General features: G+C 39.5%; 1 protein-coding gene across 2 annotated transcripts in view; it reads left to right on the top strand.

Moving 5' to 3' along the window:
* FBN1 (fibrillin 1) overlaps nucleotides 1–17,221 on the top strand; it is a 158,170-nt gene that overhangs the window by 101,130 nt on the left and 39,819 nt on the right. For both annotated transcript variants that reach the window (XM_075506079.1, XM_075506078.1), the window contains exons 26-34: nucleotides 611–736; nucleotides 829–957; nucleotides 1,491–1,616; nucleotides 1,753–1,878; nucleotides 2,806–2,928; nucleotides 6,648–6,773; nucleotides 7,497–7,622; nucleotides 15,596–15,718; nucleotides 16,286–16,408. In XM_075506079.1, coding sequence (XP_075362194.1) covers nucleotides 611–736; nucleotides 829–957; nucleotides 1,491–1,616; nucleotides 1,753–1,878; nucleotides 2,806–2,928; nucleotides 6,648–6,773; nucleotides 7,497–7,622; nucleotides 15,596–15,718; nucleotides 16,286–16,408 — 1,128 coding nt within the window. The remainder of the gene's footprint in view (nucleotides 1–610; nucleotides 737–828; nucleotides 958–1,490; nucleotides 1,617–1,752; nucleotides 1,879–2,805; nucleotides 2,929–6,647; nucleotides 6,774–7,496; nucleotides 7,623–15,595; nucleotides 15,719–16,285; nucleotides 16,409–17,221) is intronic.

Here is a 17,221-nt window from a genome sequence, read left to right as displayed (position 1 = left end):
GGGTGTTTATAAAAAAAGGCAGTTACCCAAAACCTAAACATTCTGAAGTCTGAAAGGAGGGGAAAATATATGTGAATGACAATTGCTGCTGTTAGTTTCAGCGCTAGTTTTATAAACAGTTACTAAGCCATTAACTATCCATAAAGAAAAGTGACATGTGCTTTTATTTATGCTCGTTATGTTTTCTGCGACTCATGGAAGTCACATTTTTTCCTCAGAAACCAGAAGACAGAGTGGTTCTTTTGGAAGCTCCCTTTGCCTGTGTAGGTTTGATCCTCTGTCCACTGAAATCTTACTTTTGACTTCAGTGAGCTGCAGATCAAATCCTGCAGGACAAAGGGGGGAGTAATACATTTTATGGCAGAAAGTGCTCTTGGCAGTTCCAGCGCAGGTTTTCTACATTGTTGGTTAAGTGGAAGTCGATATCAGTTTATGTAGCGTACATATTTTTGTTACACTGTAGGTCTACATACATTGTAGGTCTACAATTTTCCCCAAAGGAGGGGTCATTATCATGAGAAAGGACGAGCTCTGAAGTCGGCATTGTTCTTTTGTGCACTGTTTTTGTATGAAGTGATAACATCGTATGTCCTTACTGTTTCATTTTTAGATATCAATGAATGTAAAATGGTCCCCAGTCTTTGTACCCATGGAAAATGCAGAAATACCATTGGCAGTTTTAAGTGTAGATGTGACAGTGGATTTGCCCTTGATTCTGAAGAGAGGAATTGCACAGGTAAACTGCATGGATGTCTCTCTCATAACTTTGATTTGAAAAGGAAAAACTGAACTCCTTTGAAAATACTGTGAATGTGTTTTGTCTTACAGATATTGATGAATGCCGCATCTCTCCTGATCTTTGTGGCCAAGGCATCTGTGTCAATACTCCTGGAGATTTTGAATGTGAATGTTTTGAAGGCTATGAAAGTGGATTTATGATGATGAAAAACTGCATGGGTATGTTTTTTATAGACCATAGATGTGCAATAGCATGCTGTGTGCTAGTATGCTATGCATGGGGGGGTTTTTTGGGGGGTTTTTTTTGGGTTGTTTTTTTTTTCTTTTTTAAGATTTGATTGTGCCTGGGTTTAGGTCCCTCTCATTTTGTGAGTCTTATTAAAGCTCACTTTAACTTGATTTCCACCCCAAATGTGAATTTGCTGCTTCTGCAGGATGCCAAAGCATCTTTGAGCAAGAGTCAGGATTTTAGGATGTTAAATTTATCCCCACAATCCCCATTTTGATAAGCGGGACACCATCCTGAACTTTGAAGTTGGAGTAGATTATAATTTAGAAGAAGCCTTTTTTGAATTTATTTTATTTTCTTTTTTTAACTGCACTGTGGTGTAAGGGGTGACTAGCTATAGGAAAGGCTCCAGAGCTGATCTAGACAGATGGTGCTGTGATGGGTAGCAGACTATGGGGAGGGATGGGCTGCCGCTTTGGCAGTGCTGGCCCCTGCAGTGATGTACCTTCCCTTCTCCCCACAGACATTGACGAGTGTCAGCGCAATCCCCTTCTCTGCCGAGGTGGCACCTGCATCAACACAGAGGGAAGTTTTCGGTGCGATTGTCCTCCAGGCCATCAGATATCACCAAATATCTCTGCATGTATAGGTGAGACATGCAGGCAAAGTCAATATTGTGCACAGCTTTTTATACTGTTCCTGTGCTGCATGTGCATTTACAGTGTTTGCTTTAGTATCATTTTCATTCAGACCTAAAACGCGTTTCTCTTTTTCTTTTGCAACAGACATTAATGAATGTGACCTGAGCACCAGCCTGTGCCGAAACGGACATTGTGTCAACCTGATTGGAAAGTATCAGTGTGCTTGCAACCCTGGATATCAGTCCACACCTGACAAGTTATACTGTGTTGGTAAGGACAAAATCTACATGGGATCTCTAGCAAACAGGGAAGATAAAACACAAATAACTTTCATTTTCAGTAGTTGTATCAGACATTTTTAACTGTGATTCAAAAATCTAGTACAGTCTGTCAAAATAGTATGCAAAAAACCCAAAATATGCACATTCATTACTTGCGAGGAATGAATGAAATTATGGCAGTGCTACAGTTAACTGGGTAATAGCTTATTTTCTCTAGTAAATCGATCATGATGCATAAAATAGCATACTATTTAAAATAGCCTAAGACTTCAGGCTTTGATCATTAAGAGGGAATACCTTGTTAAATCCTGAGTTCTATGTTTTATTAAAGATCAGCATTCCTGATAGACCATGGAGTAGAATTATGGGGTTCAATTGAATTTTTCCTAATTTGATCTGCAATTGTCTCAAATATAGGGGCTTTTCCTATATTCAAAAATATAGGGCCTTTCCAGTAACGGTTTCCTTAAAGTCACATTTTGTAAATGACATTTAGCTTAAATCATGTATTGTGCACTCTTTTATAGGCATACATTTTATTGTGCCATGGAAATACATGAAAAATCCACTGGCTTTAATTCTGCCTAGTAGATAACTTTTTCCCTTGATCCTTACAAAAACTTTGTTGCCTTCATGATGCTGTTGTAACCCAACAGTGGTATTTTTATATGTAGAAAGACAACTGCAGAGGTATTTGTATATGCAGTCAGATAATATCATCTCTTTCTCTCCCTGGTTTGCCTGACATCCATCCCAATGCCTATATTTGCAAACGCTTGAATGTTCAAGGAGTGTGCAAATGTCAAGTCTAGATTCTGGACTGATGCTGTTCTGGAAAGCTACTCAAAGTGTGTCCTTGAAATGTGCTTTAAAGTAAAATGTATTGTGTATTTAACTGTAATTTTCTCCTTTTTAGATATTGATGAGTGCAGTATAATGAATGGTGGCTGTGAGAACTTCTGTACAAACTCGGAGGGCAGCTATGAATGCAGCTGTAAACAAGGCTTTGCACTCATGCCAGACCACAGGACATGCACTGGTAAGGGAGATTTTGGGAACTTTTCCACTGGAAGTTTTTTAAACTATTTTCAGTAGTTTAAAAACTTTTTCAATAGTTTAAAAATGGACCTTCTTTGTAAGATTAAACGTATTGTAATAAATATACTGTAAAAAAAAAAATTAATGCATGGAAAGTGAAGTTCTTTTTCTAAAGTAAACATGTCCAAAGTATCAGAATTGGACAACTGCAGACTGAATTGCTTTGAAGGGAATTAATTCTTCATAATTTCAGAAAGCATACAAGTTGATTTTGAGTTTGGTAACAAAAAGCTGTAATTTTTTCAGTAGGAGATAAATTTTCTCCCTTAAGGTATTATATTAGATCCAAATCCAAAATGTGTTGAAGTCAATGGAAAGAATCATCGTAAACATAAGCCAAAGTGCTCTGCATGTGTACTGTGTGGTTATATTGGAGAGAGAATAGACAGAAATGCTAGAAAAAGAGCTGATTGCCCTGTTCTGTGGTTGTATGGTATCTGCTCTTAAGCAAGCAAGAAAATTCCTATTTTTAATTCTTTGTTTAGTCAAATGCAAGTATGCTGCATTACTTCAAAACTGAGTGACTTTCAGACAAACTGAAATCTGAATAGTATGAATCTTTCTTAGGAAACAGCTCTCTTGTGCTCTAAACAGGGTTTGTGAGAAAATTTTGAGAGCCCTGTAACATCCGCATGTTGTCCTTTGGGAGTCTGGGAGTCATAATCCCAGTAAGTGAATTGTACTTGGTGATTTCCACATAGGTTACTGGAAAGACAATTCTACTCTTCTCTTACTTCTTGCTGCACAACCACTGGCCCGCTGAGGCATGTGAATATTTGCCAGCTGTTTGCCAGTTCCATCCAAGAGCTCCTTGAAGAGCATGAGAAATATAACAGGGTTAATCCCTTGGAATAGAATTGCCTTTATAGTTGAACAAATGGAGAGTTTTCTATACTGAATTAATAGAGAGAGCTCACATTTAGAATTTGTAAATATTTATAGACCTCTGAGCAGGGTCTCAATTACCCTGGGGCCACTTGCTACCATTCCAAAGGATAAAAGAGCCTTAAAGTATAGTTAAATGTGATTTGTCCCCTCATTGTACCTTACGCTGTCAGAAAGATGTAAAGTAGCCAATTTTCAGCAAGCATCGGACCCTTGTTCAAAGAAAGAAATCAACTAGAAAAAGTGCAAATTTGACTGACCCTGAAATTAAGTATTTAGAAACCTAAAAGATTTAGATTAGGAATAGTTTGCTTTAGGTCAAGTTTCTAGAAAAGGCAAGTTCGTACAAAAACTTGCCCAGACATGGGTGTTTGGGGCACTTTTTCAATGCAAAAATAAAACCAGTTGATCAAAATTGTGCCTCAGCCAAAATCTAAACCCAAGTGACAGGATTAGAGGGACATGAAAGGGAAGAGGTGGGGAGCAGGGTTCTCTGAGCCACTTTTCTGTTTTCATCTTCTTGGCTTGACTGGGGACCAAATGACCCAAGTGTATACCTGGAGAGTCTTAGGGATCTCAAGTCTACTGGCTAGAAACAGCTCTGTGCTTTACTCCTGCTTGCCCTTAGCCACCCGAAGACATCTCTAAACCCCAAACCAGAGCAGATCATTTACAGCACCTTCCTGCATATTAAACTAAAACTTTGGAATAGAAAACTATCATCTTTCCCTTCTCAAAATTAAAAAGGGAGGAAGCAATTGCCTTTGCTGTGGGTAGGGGATGGAATCTCAGTGGTTTTGTCCACACATTAACTTCACCATAAACATGTCCATAGAAGTCTGTAGTAAGACCTTACCTGGGTGAGCAATAAAAAGCATCTGATCTTAGTTGTGAATTTTTGCATAATTATATCCAGCCTTGACTCTGAAAAATAGAATTTCATTCATAGGTCAGCCAGGAATAGCTATTAGCTATTCATTTTCATACTTTCCTCTAAGAAAGACTTGAATGCAATAGTCAACACATAAAAAGGTTTAAATTAGCAGAAACACCAGACACCTTCAGGTGTCAAGTCAAACTCTACCTAAGAAAATATCCAGAGATGTGAGGGGTCACCTTCACCATCCTTTTAGTATCTAAAAATGCTGCTGCCTTCTCTTGAAGAGATGTTAATTACATATATAAACATCTGGTGAATATTCAAAATCTGCATGCTGAAATTCTGCCTCTGCCCAAACTGGGTGGAAAAATAAGAAAAAAATGTATTTTGTGACATTTTCTACTCATTGCACTGAATATCTGGTTTTACTGTGTTAGATGTTTGTGCATGGTACAATATATAGTAGCACTGTGACCTGACTATGTGAAACACCTATTTTACATTTTCAGTTTGCTCTCTGTGTGAACATGTCTTTTATCTTTAACATCACACAAAGCTGGAAGCCATTATGGAATATATTTCTTGATAATTGAGCTGGTAAGAATGCTGTTCAGTTCAGTAGTAGGTCAGGTTTGAATTGGTGAGGTTATGCATAAATAATCAGCTCAATTAGGAGAAACAACAGGTTCTTTGTCAGCTGATTTTCCCCCAACTGTGAAATCAGTACAGTGACAAGTTAGTAAATAAAGTTCTTTATTTCTGTCTTATCATCCCCATTTCTAGAGCTTAATTTTGCATGTTAATTCAAATTCCATTCCAAATTAACATTTCCAGGCTAATGTCCATGCCAGCATTATTTGCTTGTTAAGATGAACAGGGACTGGTCAGCCTTCTTCCTTGCAGAAGTTGTGTATCCACACAAGCAGTAGCTGCTAGAAATACAGAAGAATAATGAACATAATATCTTAAGTTAAAGTGAGTTCATTTTCTGCAGCTGCATAATTACTGCAATCCACAATAGACTGGCCTGATAATGAGTTACACCCTTTCTCTTGGAGCAGGCTCCTGAATCTTGTCCTTTTTGTGCTGATTTTTTTCCCATGGTATCACTAGGCAGAGTTTCTGGTTTTTGCTCTTGCTGGTCTACGTTGGTGCTGACACAGGGAGATTCTAGGGATTTTTACAAGGAACACTAATATAACCCCAGGGACTCTGAAAGATTCCAGACCTTAGCATGGCTGCATTAATATAATAAAGTGTCTGCTTCTGCAGCTTGGCCCTAATCAGTGATGGCCAATTTCATGAACTGAGAAAACAACTTACATGCTAGAGGACGTAACTATATGGATGGCCTGGCCAGTAAGCTGAAATACTAAAAAAAACCCCATAAAATCTCTTAGTGAAATAAATGCATGTACTGTAATTATTCCCATCATCAGTTCGACTCTGTGTTTCTAGTTTGTCACCACCCTTGAGACCTGTAGAGGTATTCTGCATGTACGATGGCTTTTTTAAACTCTGTAAAGTCTGATATTTTTGTCACTGAATTTCACTTCAGAGCTTCCATTGACTTCAACAATGATGGATTGTATCCAAGAATCTCCAATTGTATGTGGCCATGTGGTGTGACAAAGGTTCTGTATTTTTTTTTCTGTCAATTACTTTTTTACCTACAAAGTTGGTTCCTGTTCCCACTGGAGTCAGAGGGGAATGCTTGCCACTGACTTTACATGAGGAGCTTACTCATCAGGACAATTTTGCAATGTACCATTCAGTTATTTGCAAGGATTCAATCTTCATCATGTTTATCAGACCATTAAAATGTTTGCTTGCCCTGATTATGGTTAGTTGCATTGCATAAAGGTAGCATATTTTAATCTGATTTTTCCCTGTAGATATTGATGAGTGTGAAGACAATCCTAACATCTGTGATGGAGGCCAGTGTACAAACATCCCAGGAGAATACAGGTGTCTTTGCTATGATGGATTCATGGCATCTGAAGACATGAAGACTTGCATAGGTAAGTGAAAGTACATATTTTCCAATCTGCATTAACTAGGGAAAAATTATTTATTAAGGCACTATTCCCAAGTAGGCAGACCATGATATTTAAAGAGTATTGCTCTTATGCCCTAATTTTGGCCACCTGACCATAGGACCAGCCCCATTGCACAAGCTATGTTTATTAAATGCAGATGTAATCTCTGTATATCTCTGTAGATTGGGATGCAAACATGATGATCTATAGCCATCGTATCTTTGGGTGCTCTTCCAGTGAGGTTTTTATGCAGCTCACGTGAAAGAGTGCTTGCAGAAAGGAAGTGGTGGATGATGCTGGGAAAATTTGTAGCAAGATAAATCACCAGTGCTGATTTAAACTTGCCTCTAAGACAAAACTATGTGCAAGTGCTGCACCTTGGTAGAACAAAGTCATGAAACAGTGTACCTCCAAAACCAAATTTTCACATTTAAATTAAAAAACTGGAGCATATTTGAGGAGAAATGTTTGTACAAAACTAGATAATGTATGCATGCATATATAAATGTATATACACACACACATAACATATACATAGAAAGCATCAATAAATAGTCATAGTCATTCTTTGGATAATATGCTGAATCTTAGTCTCCATTTTTAAGGAAAGTTGGAATTAAAGGTGTGTTAATACAGATACGGTAATATAGCAGTGTTACTTTCTAAGAACTTTATTTAATAAATCTTAATTCATGGTTTCTTTAGATGTTAATGAGTGTGATCTGCATCCAAACATCTGTCTGAGTGGAACCTGTGAGAATACAAAAGGCTCATTTATCTGTCATTGTGATATGGGATATTCAGGCAAGAAAGGCACAACTGGTTGCACAGGTATGTTTAAAGTTTAATTATTAACTTTTAGTTAAACTCGTGAGTCTGCATAACCTCTTTTCTAGTGTTCAAAACCTCCTCTCACTGTGCTTCTTTTCACCTATTTGTGCTAAATATTGTATCTCTTATCCAAATTTACTAAGCTTGTATTCTGCTGAACTTCAGTGGCACAGCATTCAGTGGCACATGCTGCTTCTGCTGAAATGAGTGACAAAATGTCCACTGGGAACAAAATGGGGCTTATTACTGCATTGTTGTTGGTCTAAGAGAACAGAAAATGCCATTGCCTGTAACTTGACAGAATCCTGAGGACCTCAGTGCATTTGGATTAGTTAGTTGTATACTATGCATGCAAATAACAGCTATCTGTTACAAGCGTTATTTTGGCAAACACAGATGGCTTAAAATATGTGCTAAAATATATGTTCAGTTTTTGCGAAGTAGCAACAATACAGCTACTCAACTACAGTATATCAGCAAAATCAGAATTTGCATTATTTCATGTATTGCCAGCAAATACAAATGAGATTCAAATATACAGGCTCTGAGGGCATGATATTAATAATCCTAGTGCTGGTGTCTCAAGCCAAGGTGTTGAGAGTCTTAGGCTTTGCCCAGATATGAATGCAAACATATGTTTAATATAATTTTGAATGTAGGGTTAGGGTAAACACATTTCTGGCAATGTCTTTGAGACAAACTTTTATTCTTAGTCTGCCCTTATTGTACAGAGTTAATAATATACTTCTGTAAGTGCCCCTGATATATGAAGCTGGTTTTTTACAGCTCTCATAGAACAATCTGAGAGCTGGAGTTGTACTTTGCATATTGGACTGGGGACGAATAGTTGTGCATTAGTAACAGCTGCCTTTGACTTACATATGAACTGATCTACATCCAAGAAATCCCTAATTGTACCCTGTAGACCAACATTTCAACGTTCTTTGTTTCTGTGCTAAATTATATGAAGATCTTCAGTACTCTAGACCTGAAAACCCTTGTGCTGATCAGTTACACATGGCGCAGCAATCACTCCCAGCATAATGAGTGATGGTCAGGAGCAGTCAGGGAAGATGAAGCAACTAGTAGAAGGCAAAAGACAGAGAAAGGTCATGGAGGCAGGGGAGGGATCTGAGGTATGGCTTCTGGGGAAGTGCCTGGAAATAGCCACCATTTTGGCAGCATGTGATGCAGGGTAGTGGCAAATGTCCCAAGCAATACTTTTTTGTTAACAGAGAGGCAGGGAAATCCCTCCCTCCTGGTCCCAGCCAAGCCCAGCCCTCTGGATGGATGCTGTCTGCCATGTGGGCTCTTCCCATCACCTCGCATGTCTTTATCTTTCCCTCAGCCCATCCTCTGCTGCTTTTGGCTATATGCTGGTGTCCCAGGGAGGATGGCACTCACCAGGAAAACCACCAGGACACCTTAATTACAACAGATGCTGTAGAAGGGCTCAATAATTTGAAAGAGGCTGGTGGTTTAAGACAAAAAGGTGAAGTATCAGTTATGCTGATACAGCTGAGATGGGACCATACTCAAATCACCAAAATCTTTTGGATTTAAATAAGAAAAGGGAGGAAGCAGAGCAGGAACTTCCTAGGTTGGTTTCATGCTGAAGAAACTGTGTGGATACAGGTCCCATTGTGACTACAGTGTGCAGATTCTCACATTCTGGTTTTTAAAAAGTCTGATTTACTGGTGGAAACCTTTGAATTCCCCACCTCATGTTTGCACAGTATCAGAGCAGAGCTGAAGTTCCCAGGCTCAGGTACTGCAGGCCATGAGAGCATCCTTCAGGACTTCTTCTGGAGGGACCTTGCCAATGGCACCTTGACCCCAGGATTCAGTTCTTGTCTTACAGACGGATCAAAAGCATCCACAGTTTTTAGGAACTCCCATGGAAAAAAATTACAAAAATGTGTACAGTGCTTTGAATGGGAGGTTCTCTGTTTCATGAGAACAACTAAATAACGTCCTCTGGGTTCCATTACAGTTTTGTCTAAATATTTCAGCTCCCTTGTCATTACTGATTGTTTCCATTTTAACAAATAAACATGTTTTTTTCCCCAATCATTTAACAGTATTCAGAATCCACCCTCTGACTTACATTCCCATCCCACACAGATGTTAGTTCTCCCCCTCCTTGGTTCTCAGTAAGAATGTGGACAGAGTTTAGTAACAAAAATATAATTTAAAAAGATTATGCAAAAATATACATTGTAGATGCAGGTTTCCTAGGCAAAGTGCTACGAATGGTTTAATTTCCATTCACAAGGCAAACTGTGGCAAGACTGACTTAGAGCAGTTCATTTTAGATTTTTCTAGGCAGGCAATGATACGTAGCCACCAGAGAGAATATTGCAAAGTTTTCCCCATCCCAGTTCCAGATTGCCCAGCTTTATGACAGATATCTAGTCTCTGCGTTTTCTGTCAATAAAGTATACGTGTACTTGTGCAGAGATGAAATCCTGTATTGGCACTTGTATTTGTATTTTGTGATTCATCATCACTCTGGAGTATTGCCTGTAAATTTGCAATATTTCACTATTGCTGTAGAGCCTTAGATTTACTTGCTCTGATGTTTTCACAGAGGAACAAATTCTTCTCTGACTTTCTCCCATCCATCCTTGCCAGTTACGGCTGTGTGCGCAGACCTCCTGTTTGCTCCTGGTGGAGCTGTGCTTGCACAGGCTTAGGGTGCTCTTCACAAAGTCAAACTGAACGAGTTGAACTTGGGGGCAGAAGTTGCTCGAGATGGTCATCAGATCAAAAATAAATGTGCTTTAAAAGTCAGCTGTATTTCTCCACAGCAGGCTTAGGGAGTTGGAGGGCTGAGACCAGGCTCTGACCCTGCAAGGGCCGTGCTGGTGCTGTTTGGAGAAAAGCTAGTGGAAGATGTTCAGCTGCAGCCTTGGTGTGGGGTGTGAGGTTAGGGAGTCTGGTCTTGAACATTACTTGCTGTCATCCAGTAATGATGGTGATAGTGGATAAAGGAGTGAGTGAGTGCACACTGCATACTTGCATGGCTGACAATAACATAGTTATAAAGAGAAGGATGCCTGATACAGTGAAAGGAAGAGGTGAGCCCTATCATTTGCCCTCAGAAATAGGTCCATAACATTTTGTGACTTGTACAATGTGCTTGCCTCTCTCCCCTGCCTTGGGCTTCTGGCCATTAATAATACATTGTGTTTCAGTCCTGATGGCACAAGAGAGTTCTGGTATCAGTGAAACAAATACATTTCCCCTTATGAATCTGGGAGCTGGCTGTGTCAGGCCAAATACCAGAAGATAATAATATTAAGATGCTGCCCGCCAAATGGGGTTATTACAGAAAGAGCGTATTGTGAGTAGGCGTCTGTCCAGCAATAACATGCTGTGCCCCAGGCTGATGACGTAAGGATGGACGGCAGGCAAGAACTGAACTGCCCCATGTGAAACTCCAAGAGGTGCTTACGGTGCAGTATGCTGAATAAAATCCAAGAGTGATTCCAGAAGAGAAAACAATTTTACAGGTATAGAGATCAGAATAGGGGGAATTTTTCCATACTTTTTTCTACTTGTGTGAGCCCTAAGCTGAAATTCACAGTCTTCTCCCTCTGAAAAGCCTTCCCTCTTACCTACCTGGTTACATGGGCAGCGACCCAGGAGGAGGAAGTGTCATCTGACTTCCACCAGACAACTGACCCCATGGGAATCAGTCCCAGGTTTGAAATACCAGTGAAATGTCAGTGCGATAAAATGCACAGATATGCAGAGAGCGCCAGAAAAATTAAAAAGTTAGAAAATGCGTAAGGCGTTTGCATAATTCATGACAAACAGTACTGATTTATAAGCAGAGACTGAATTAAGTTCACGCTTTGCTAAGAATCCTTACAGACTAATGAAGCCCCAATGAAACTTAACAGAAAACGTAAATGATACACACAGTACCTTGAGGATTTCATGCCCGCTGATGAACATGTGAATTTTCATGGGTTAATGTTCACTCGCATTCCGTTCAAATGCAGAGGAATGACTTGGGTGTTTCCAGAGTATAGGTGAGAATACAGTGACTTATCCCCATGCTCCTCTCTGGCCAAGTTTAATGATCTACTTCCAGACTGCGTAGAGATGCGCTGTGCAGGTACTGGCTAGCTGTTTCTTTCCTTTGGTTGCCACGTTTGCAAGCATAATGCCAACATGACAGGTATATATGGTATGTATTTTTGCTGCACATCCATAGCCCTAAAAATTTGTGCTTCTCTGATTAATGGGAGAGATGCTTTATTAATTGCCAACGGCTTGAGAGAAAAAATATTTGTCCAGAGCTGAAGGAGCCAACAAAATAGGGTGACTGACAGGTTTTTTTTCCCCAGAGTGCTTGGGATTGTTATGATGTCAGATCTGCATATTATTTATCATTCGTATTCTCATCTGTTGTAGGCAGACAACTCCCTTAGTATTAATGGGAGTTGTGCAATTACAAAGCTGAGAACATGTGTGCAGCAGGACTGGGGCACAATGGGACCAGCTGAGGATGCAGTGTCAGTGTCGTATTGGAATGTCTTTATTTTCCTTGGCTTGTTACGGCCTCATACTGGAGGCAGAAGAAGGTTGATATAAATCAGTGACTCACTCCTTTACTCTTTAGTGAAAATCCCCCTGAAGTCAATGGGAATAGGCCATCATTGTGTGAAACGCTGACTTGAGTAGTGTCCTCCTGTGTGCTCTTTGGGTCATGATACCTTTACTCAGACTGGGTAATGCTTTTCTCTTCAAAAAATTATACGAAAATAGTTGGGAGTATTTGAAGAGTGTAGTACTGTTTGTACTGCCATGCAGACAGCACAATCTGGACTCTTGCTTTTATTAAAGATATTTATGTTGAGTTAATTTTTCCCCTACAGAGCTCAACTTCTCCTTTTTGTTTCGTTCTGTGAAGCCATAATTCAATACTTATGGCAACATAAATCCATATTAAGCTCCAGTATAAGCAGACATAAATTCCATTGATTTCACTGCCCCGTTTACACAGGACCGTGTTTGGTCTGAGATCTCTTTTGCCTTGGAAATAATTGCAATGCAATAAATTTAGGCTTATAACTCAGCTGTGCAATGAAAGGAGAGAATAGGGATTATAGCAAAACAACATCTGAGTTAAATGCAAAGAGCTTTGAAAATAAGTAAAATCTGGGATGAAGCCAGTGATGGTATTTTATATGCCTCAATCACCTTTCCTTCAAGTATCTGAAAACCTTTCCATGCATCAACGAAATAAGCCCTGCAATGTCCATGTAAAGGTAGATGGTATTAGAAAATATATTTTGCATTCCCTGTTTCATCTTTACCCAGGCAAAAAGCACTGAAATCTATTGATTTTTTTCCTGGAAAAAAGCTGAAAAGGATTTCAGGATTTTGTTCAAAGCAAGTGGAATGGCATTTCAGTGAATGATCTCTGAGAAAGTTGATGCCATTATAAATACCTGTGTTTGGATATGGATTTGTGCTCGCAACTTTCATCCCGCAGAAGATTCCAAGCTTTTTAGTGTGTGTGTCAAACAGCTGACGGGGAACAACTGTCCAGTGCAAGGGCACCAGTGTCACGGTGCTGCTGTTCCTGCGAGATGTTAGTGGGGGCTCTCGGGTGCAAAGTGTTAGCAGGTCAGTGCGAGGTGGGATGGGATGGAGTCCACAGTCACTTTATGTAGAGTTGAAAATTTGTTTTAGATTGCCTTAAATTTGAGCCTGAGCATGACTTCATTGTGGTGTAGCTGTTGCATGCAAGTTTCTGTTTGTGTTTGCTGGTGGTTGAAAAAAATTCTTGGCAGAAATTTCTCCACTAATGATGGTTTTTGTGTTGTTTTGTTGTGCTCCGCAGGGTATAAGGAAGCATGTGATTGTTTGTATGTTTCAAAACATCAAATAATCAAATACAGTGCAATCTTAATGTTAGCAGTGGTTTAACAGTTTGGGTTTTAAAATCATGTAAAGGTTAAAATATATTTGCCTCAGCTTTTTTGTGTCAATGTATGCTGTAACTGACCTCTCAAAATTCCTTCTAGTCTTTCCCTTCAGTTCAAGCCAAAATGATTTTTTTTTTTTTCTGACCACCCTTAAGATTTGACAGACACTAGTTTCCTGTTTAGGGTGATGTTATCTTCATATGAGTTTCTGCACATGCTAAAGGCAAATATGCTCTGAGATATCTGCTCCTGAGCCTTTTTTTAAGTTTTAAAAAGTAAGTGTCCATTTGCATGTTTTTCAGGCTTGTTGGTGCAGTCAACATTCATTAATAGTAGATTCCAGCTGCTAGATTTAGATCTATATCTAGACTTCAGCATTCAGATTATGGGAATACTCATGTCTGGGGTTTTGATTCAGAGCAATGCCTCATTTAGAAAGAAACCCAGAAAACTAAGATTGAATGCAATTCTACTCTACAGACTTAAAAAAAAAACCCAAACAAACAAACACAAAACCAACCAAACAAAAAACCCCAAACCAACAGTGGGTTTGGGTAATTTTGGGACTTGAGTATTTAATTGTAGGATGACAGATGCATGTTGTCTGCATCTCAGAGTCACGTGTAGCCTTTTGTGAAAAGACAAAATGTACGTACAGGGCCTAGAGAAAGGACCTTTTGTCTAAACAAGGGTGGGCAGAAAAACCTAAGAATAGATAATTTACATCCTGCATGGAAGTAAAGCACAGTTAGAGAGAGCTTGGTTACAGAAAACACCATAAAATCCATAGCTCAGATGTGTAAGAAAATTCCTGCCAGTTTTAGTTACTAGTAGTAATTTCTGAAGACTTTGCCTTTGAGTTTATACATTCTCCAAGTACTTATATGGGGTGTTAATATTGTTCTGTGACAAGGAAGAATGGAGTTCAGTTTGTTTTTTTCTGTCTGTACATTTTGACGTTGCCAGAGAATGCCCAAGAATGAAAATAAGGTGAAAATAGCAAGTACTGAAATAGAATGTGCTGGCACGAATGCATATGTTGAAGATTGGATGACTTGCTGCCTGCTGTCTCTAAGGATGCTGACTTTTTTCCACTGTGTTAGGTTTCCTGAGTTCTTAATAAACTGCATGCCTGATGAGCTTTGTGTCCATCAGCTGTCATGTTAAATACAGTGGTATAGCCCATCCTCCGCCTACCACATAGTCTCTGGTGAAGCAGAACCTGGCTTCGTTAACTGCCTAGGGATAATCCTAGGAGCAATTTGCACGTAGTGCCCAGCTGGTGTTCATCAGCATCCTTGCAGATACAGTGGGGGCTGTGGGAATGCTGCATTCCAGGAGTCCCTGGGCAGCAGAGCTGCCTCTGAGACCTTTTAACAAACTAGGCAATGTAGAACCACCCGCATCCCTCTTTGCAAACTCCAGGATGGGCAGATGGGAAAGCTGTCATCTTTCCCTGAGTCATGTTAAGGTATGGTCAAGATGCAAGCCAGTACCTTGTAGTGGCATCTCTCTATTGTCAGGGGAGCACAGGTCTTCACACCAGCGCTTAGTCATCAGATTTGACCCACAATCTATTGCAAAGTTGCTTGACAAACATATATCCCAGGATGCTGAACACCTGCAGTGGTAATCTTTATGAATGCTAGTCTTCTTCCCAAAGGCTGTGGCCTCACATTCTTTCTGAGCACACCAGTTAGAAGAAGAAGGAAAACCTGAGTTACTGTTTTCCTCCTTGAATATAAAAGTTACCAGGCTTTGGAGTGAACTGCAGAAGCACTGCTTTATATGCCTATCAGAAACATAGATAGTAGGGCAGCACGTGTTTGAAATATGCTACATGCTGCTTTGCTTTTCTTTCTTGTGATTTTATTTCTCTTCTGCTTCATTTTTAAATGTCATGTTATGCAAGAAATGCAGGCTTGCTTTCATGTTCACATTATCTTTCTTGAGAAATTCCAAGATCAGTTATCTGGATATGAGAAAGTTTGATCCATGAGCTCTGCAAACATCTCTGTGTTTTTACAGATATCAATGAGTGTGAAATTGGAGCCCATAACTGCGACAGACACGCCATATGTACAAACACAGCAGGAAGTTTCAAATGTAGCTGCAGCCCTGGCTGGGTTGGAAATGGTATCAAGTGCACAGGTGAGGGTCATATGCATTTGTATTTATTAGTAAGGTCAGACCAAAACTGGGTCCTAGCAATTCTGAAAAAAAACAATACCACACCTACAAATTGAGAAGACAAATGGTTATCAAGCTTGTTAGGTCGATTTGACATGATCTGTTGGAGGACAAATTCTCCACCATGGTAACTGTGAAATCAGCATTATCTCATGTTTGGTTTGTGAGATTGTGAAAACAGACTGGACCATGAAGAAGAGACACTGTGTCCTTGAGAACAGCTGATGGGAGGCAGTGAGAGGTCTCCTGGTGCTCCCCATGAAAACAAGATACAGGTCTTAGTTTTGAAAGTGCCCTGCAGCTTCCTCATTCACAGTTACCTTGTCAGACTTCTTTATTGGGCTGCAAATAAACTGTGCCTGCTTCTCCAGTCAGGTGACCCCACATATGTGTGGGTTTTATTATGGAAGATTATTTAAAGTACAGCTTCTGTGTGCCATACGCTATTTAAAGTTTGTATTCATTGTGTGTTTTTTTAACTAGTATTGCTTTTTTCTTTTTTTTTTTTCCTTTTTTATTATTTTAAAGATCTGGATGAATGCTCCAATGGAACCCACAAGTGCAGCCCACATGCTGACTGCAAGAATACAATGGGCTCTTACCGCTGCCTGTGTAAAGAAGGTTATACTGGGGATGGCTTCACTTGTACAGGTGAGCTTTCTTAGGAAAGTATTGGATGACCTCCAGTGGTCCCTTGCAACCTAAGTTAGTCTACGATTCAATACACAAAAATAGCTTTTAAACATTTGAAATTATTCTCTAGTATGTCATTTTCCATTGTCTTCTACTTCATCTAAGTTGCCATAACTTGAAAGAAATACTGTGTATGATACGTAGTCTAAAGCAGTCCCTTTTTTCACTTGATAAAATGCAAGTTTTCATTGAGCTTTTCTTGTTAGTTGGAGTGGGTGGCAAAATTATTAAAACAATGCTTGATCATGTAATTTGGCTAGTTAGTAAACCAGTCCATTGGCTACCCACCTTAATATTTAAATAATAGGGCACATGCATTAAAATTGCTTCATAAAATTGCCTAAAAATGTTTGTTCTTTCCACAAGTGAGTGTGTGCTGTCTGCCCTCTTTACTGCATCATCCTGAGATATGGTGTCAGGACACAGTGCTGACACGTGGAATGATGGAAGTAGCTGCTTCTGAAACCTCATTTTATAAACTGTAAATGTGATTATAAAACATTGCTAGAGAGACGTTTCCCACCCACACTTCAGTCTTATACTTTGAAGAGTCTTCTACTTTGAAGAAACAGATTAGCTCATGTAAGCTTAGTCATCAGGAGCCCTGCTATTACACTAAGGATATTAGTGTTGCTGGTGGTGCTACATGGAGGAATAAAGCCATGCGATAGACAGCTGGTGGGTCAGGTTTTCAGCTGGTGCAAATCAGCAGCACTCTATCAACTACAGCAGATCTTAATGGCATCTGAGAATCTGGCTCAGCAGGTTTAA

This window comes from Mycteria americana, chromosome 6, assembly GCF_035582795.1.
Source record: "Mycteria americana isolate JAX WOST 10 ecotype Jacksonville Zoo and Gardens chromosome 6, USCA_MyAme_1.0, whole genome shotgun sequence".
Lineage (NCBI taxonomy): Eukaryota > Metazoa > Chordata > Aves > Ciconiiformes > Ciconiidae > Mycteria > Mycteria americana.
Note: the sequence above shows the minus strand (reverse complement) of the source record. Positions and strands in the feature narration are given on the sequence as shown.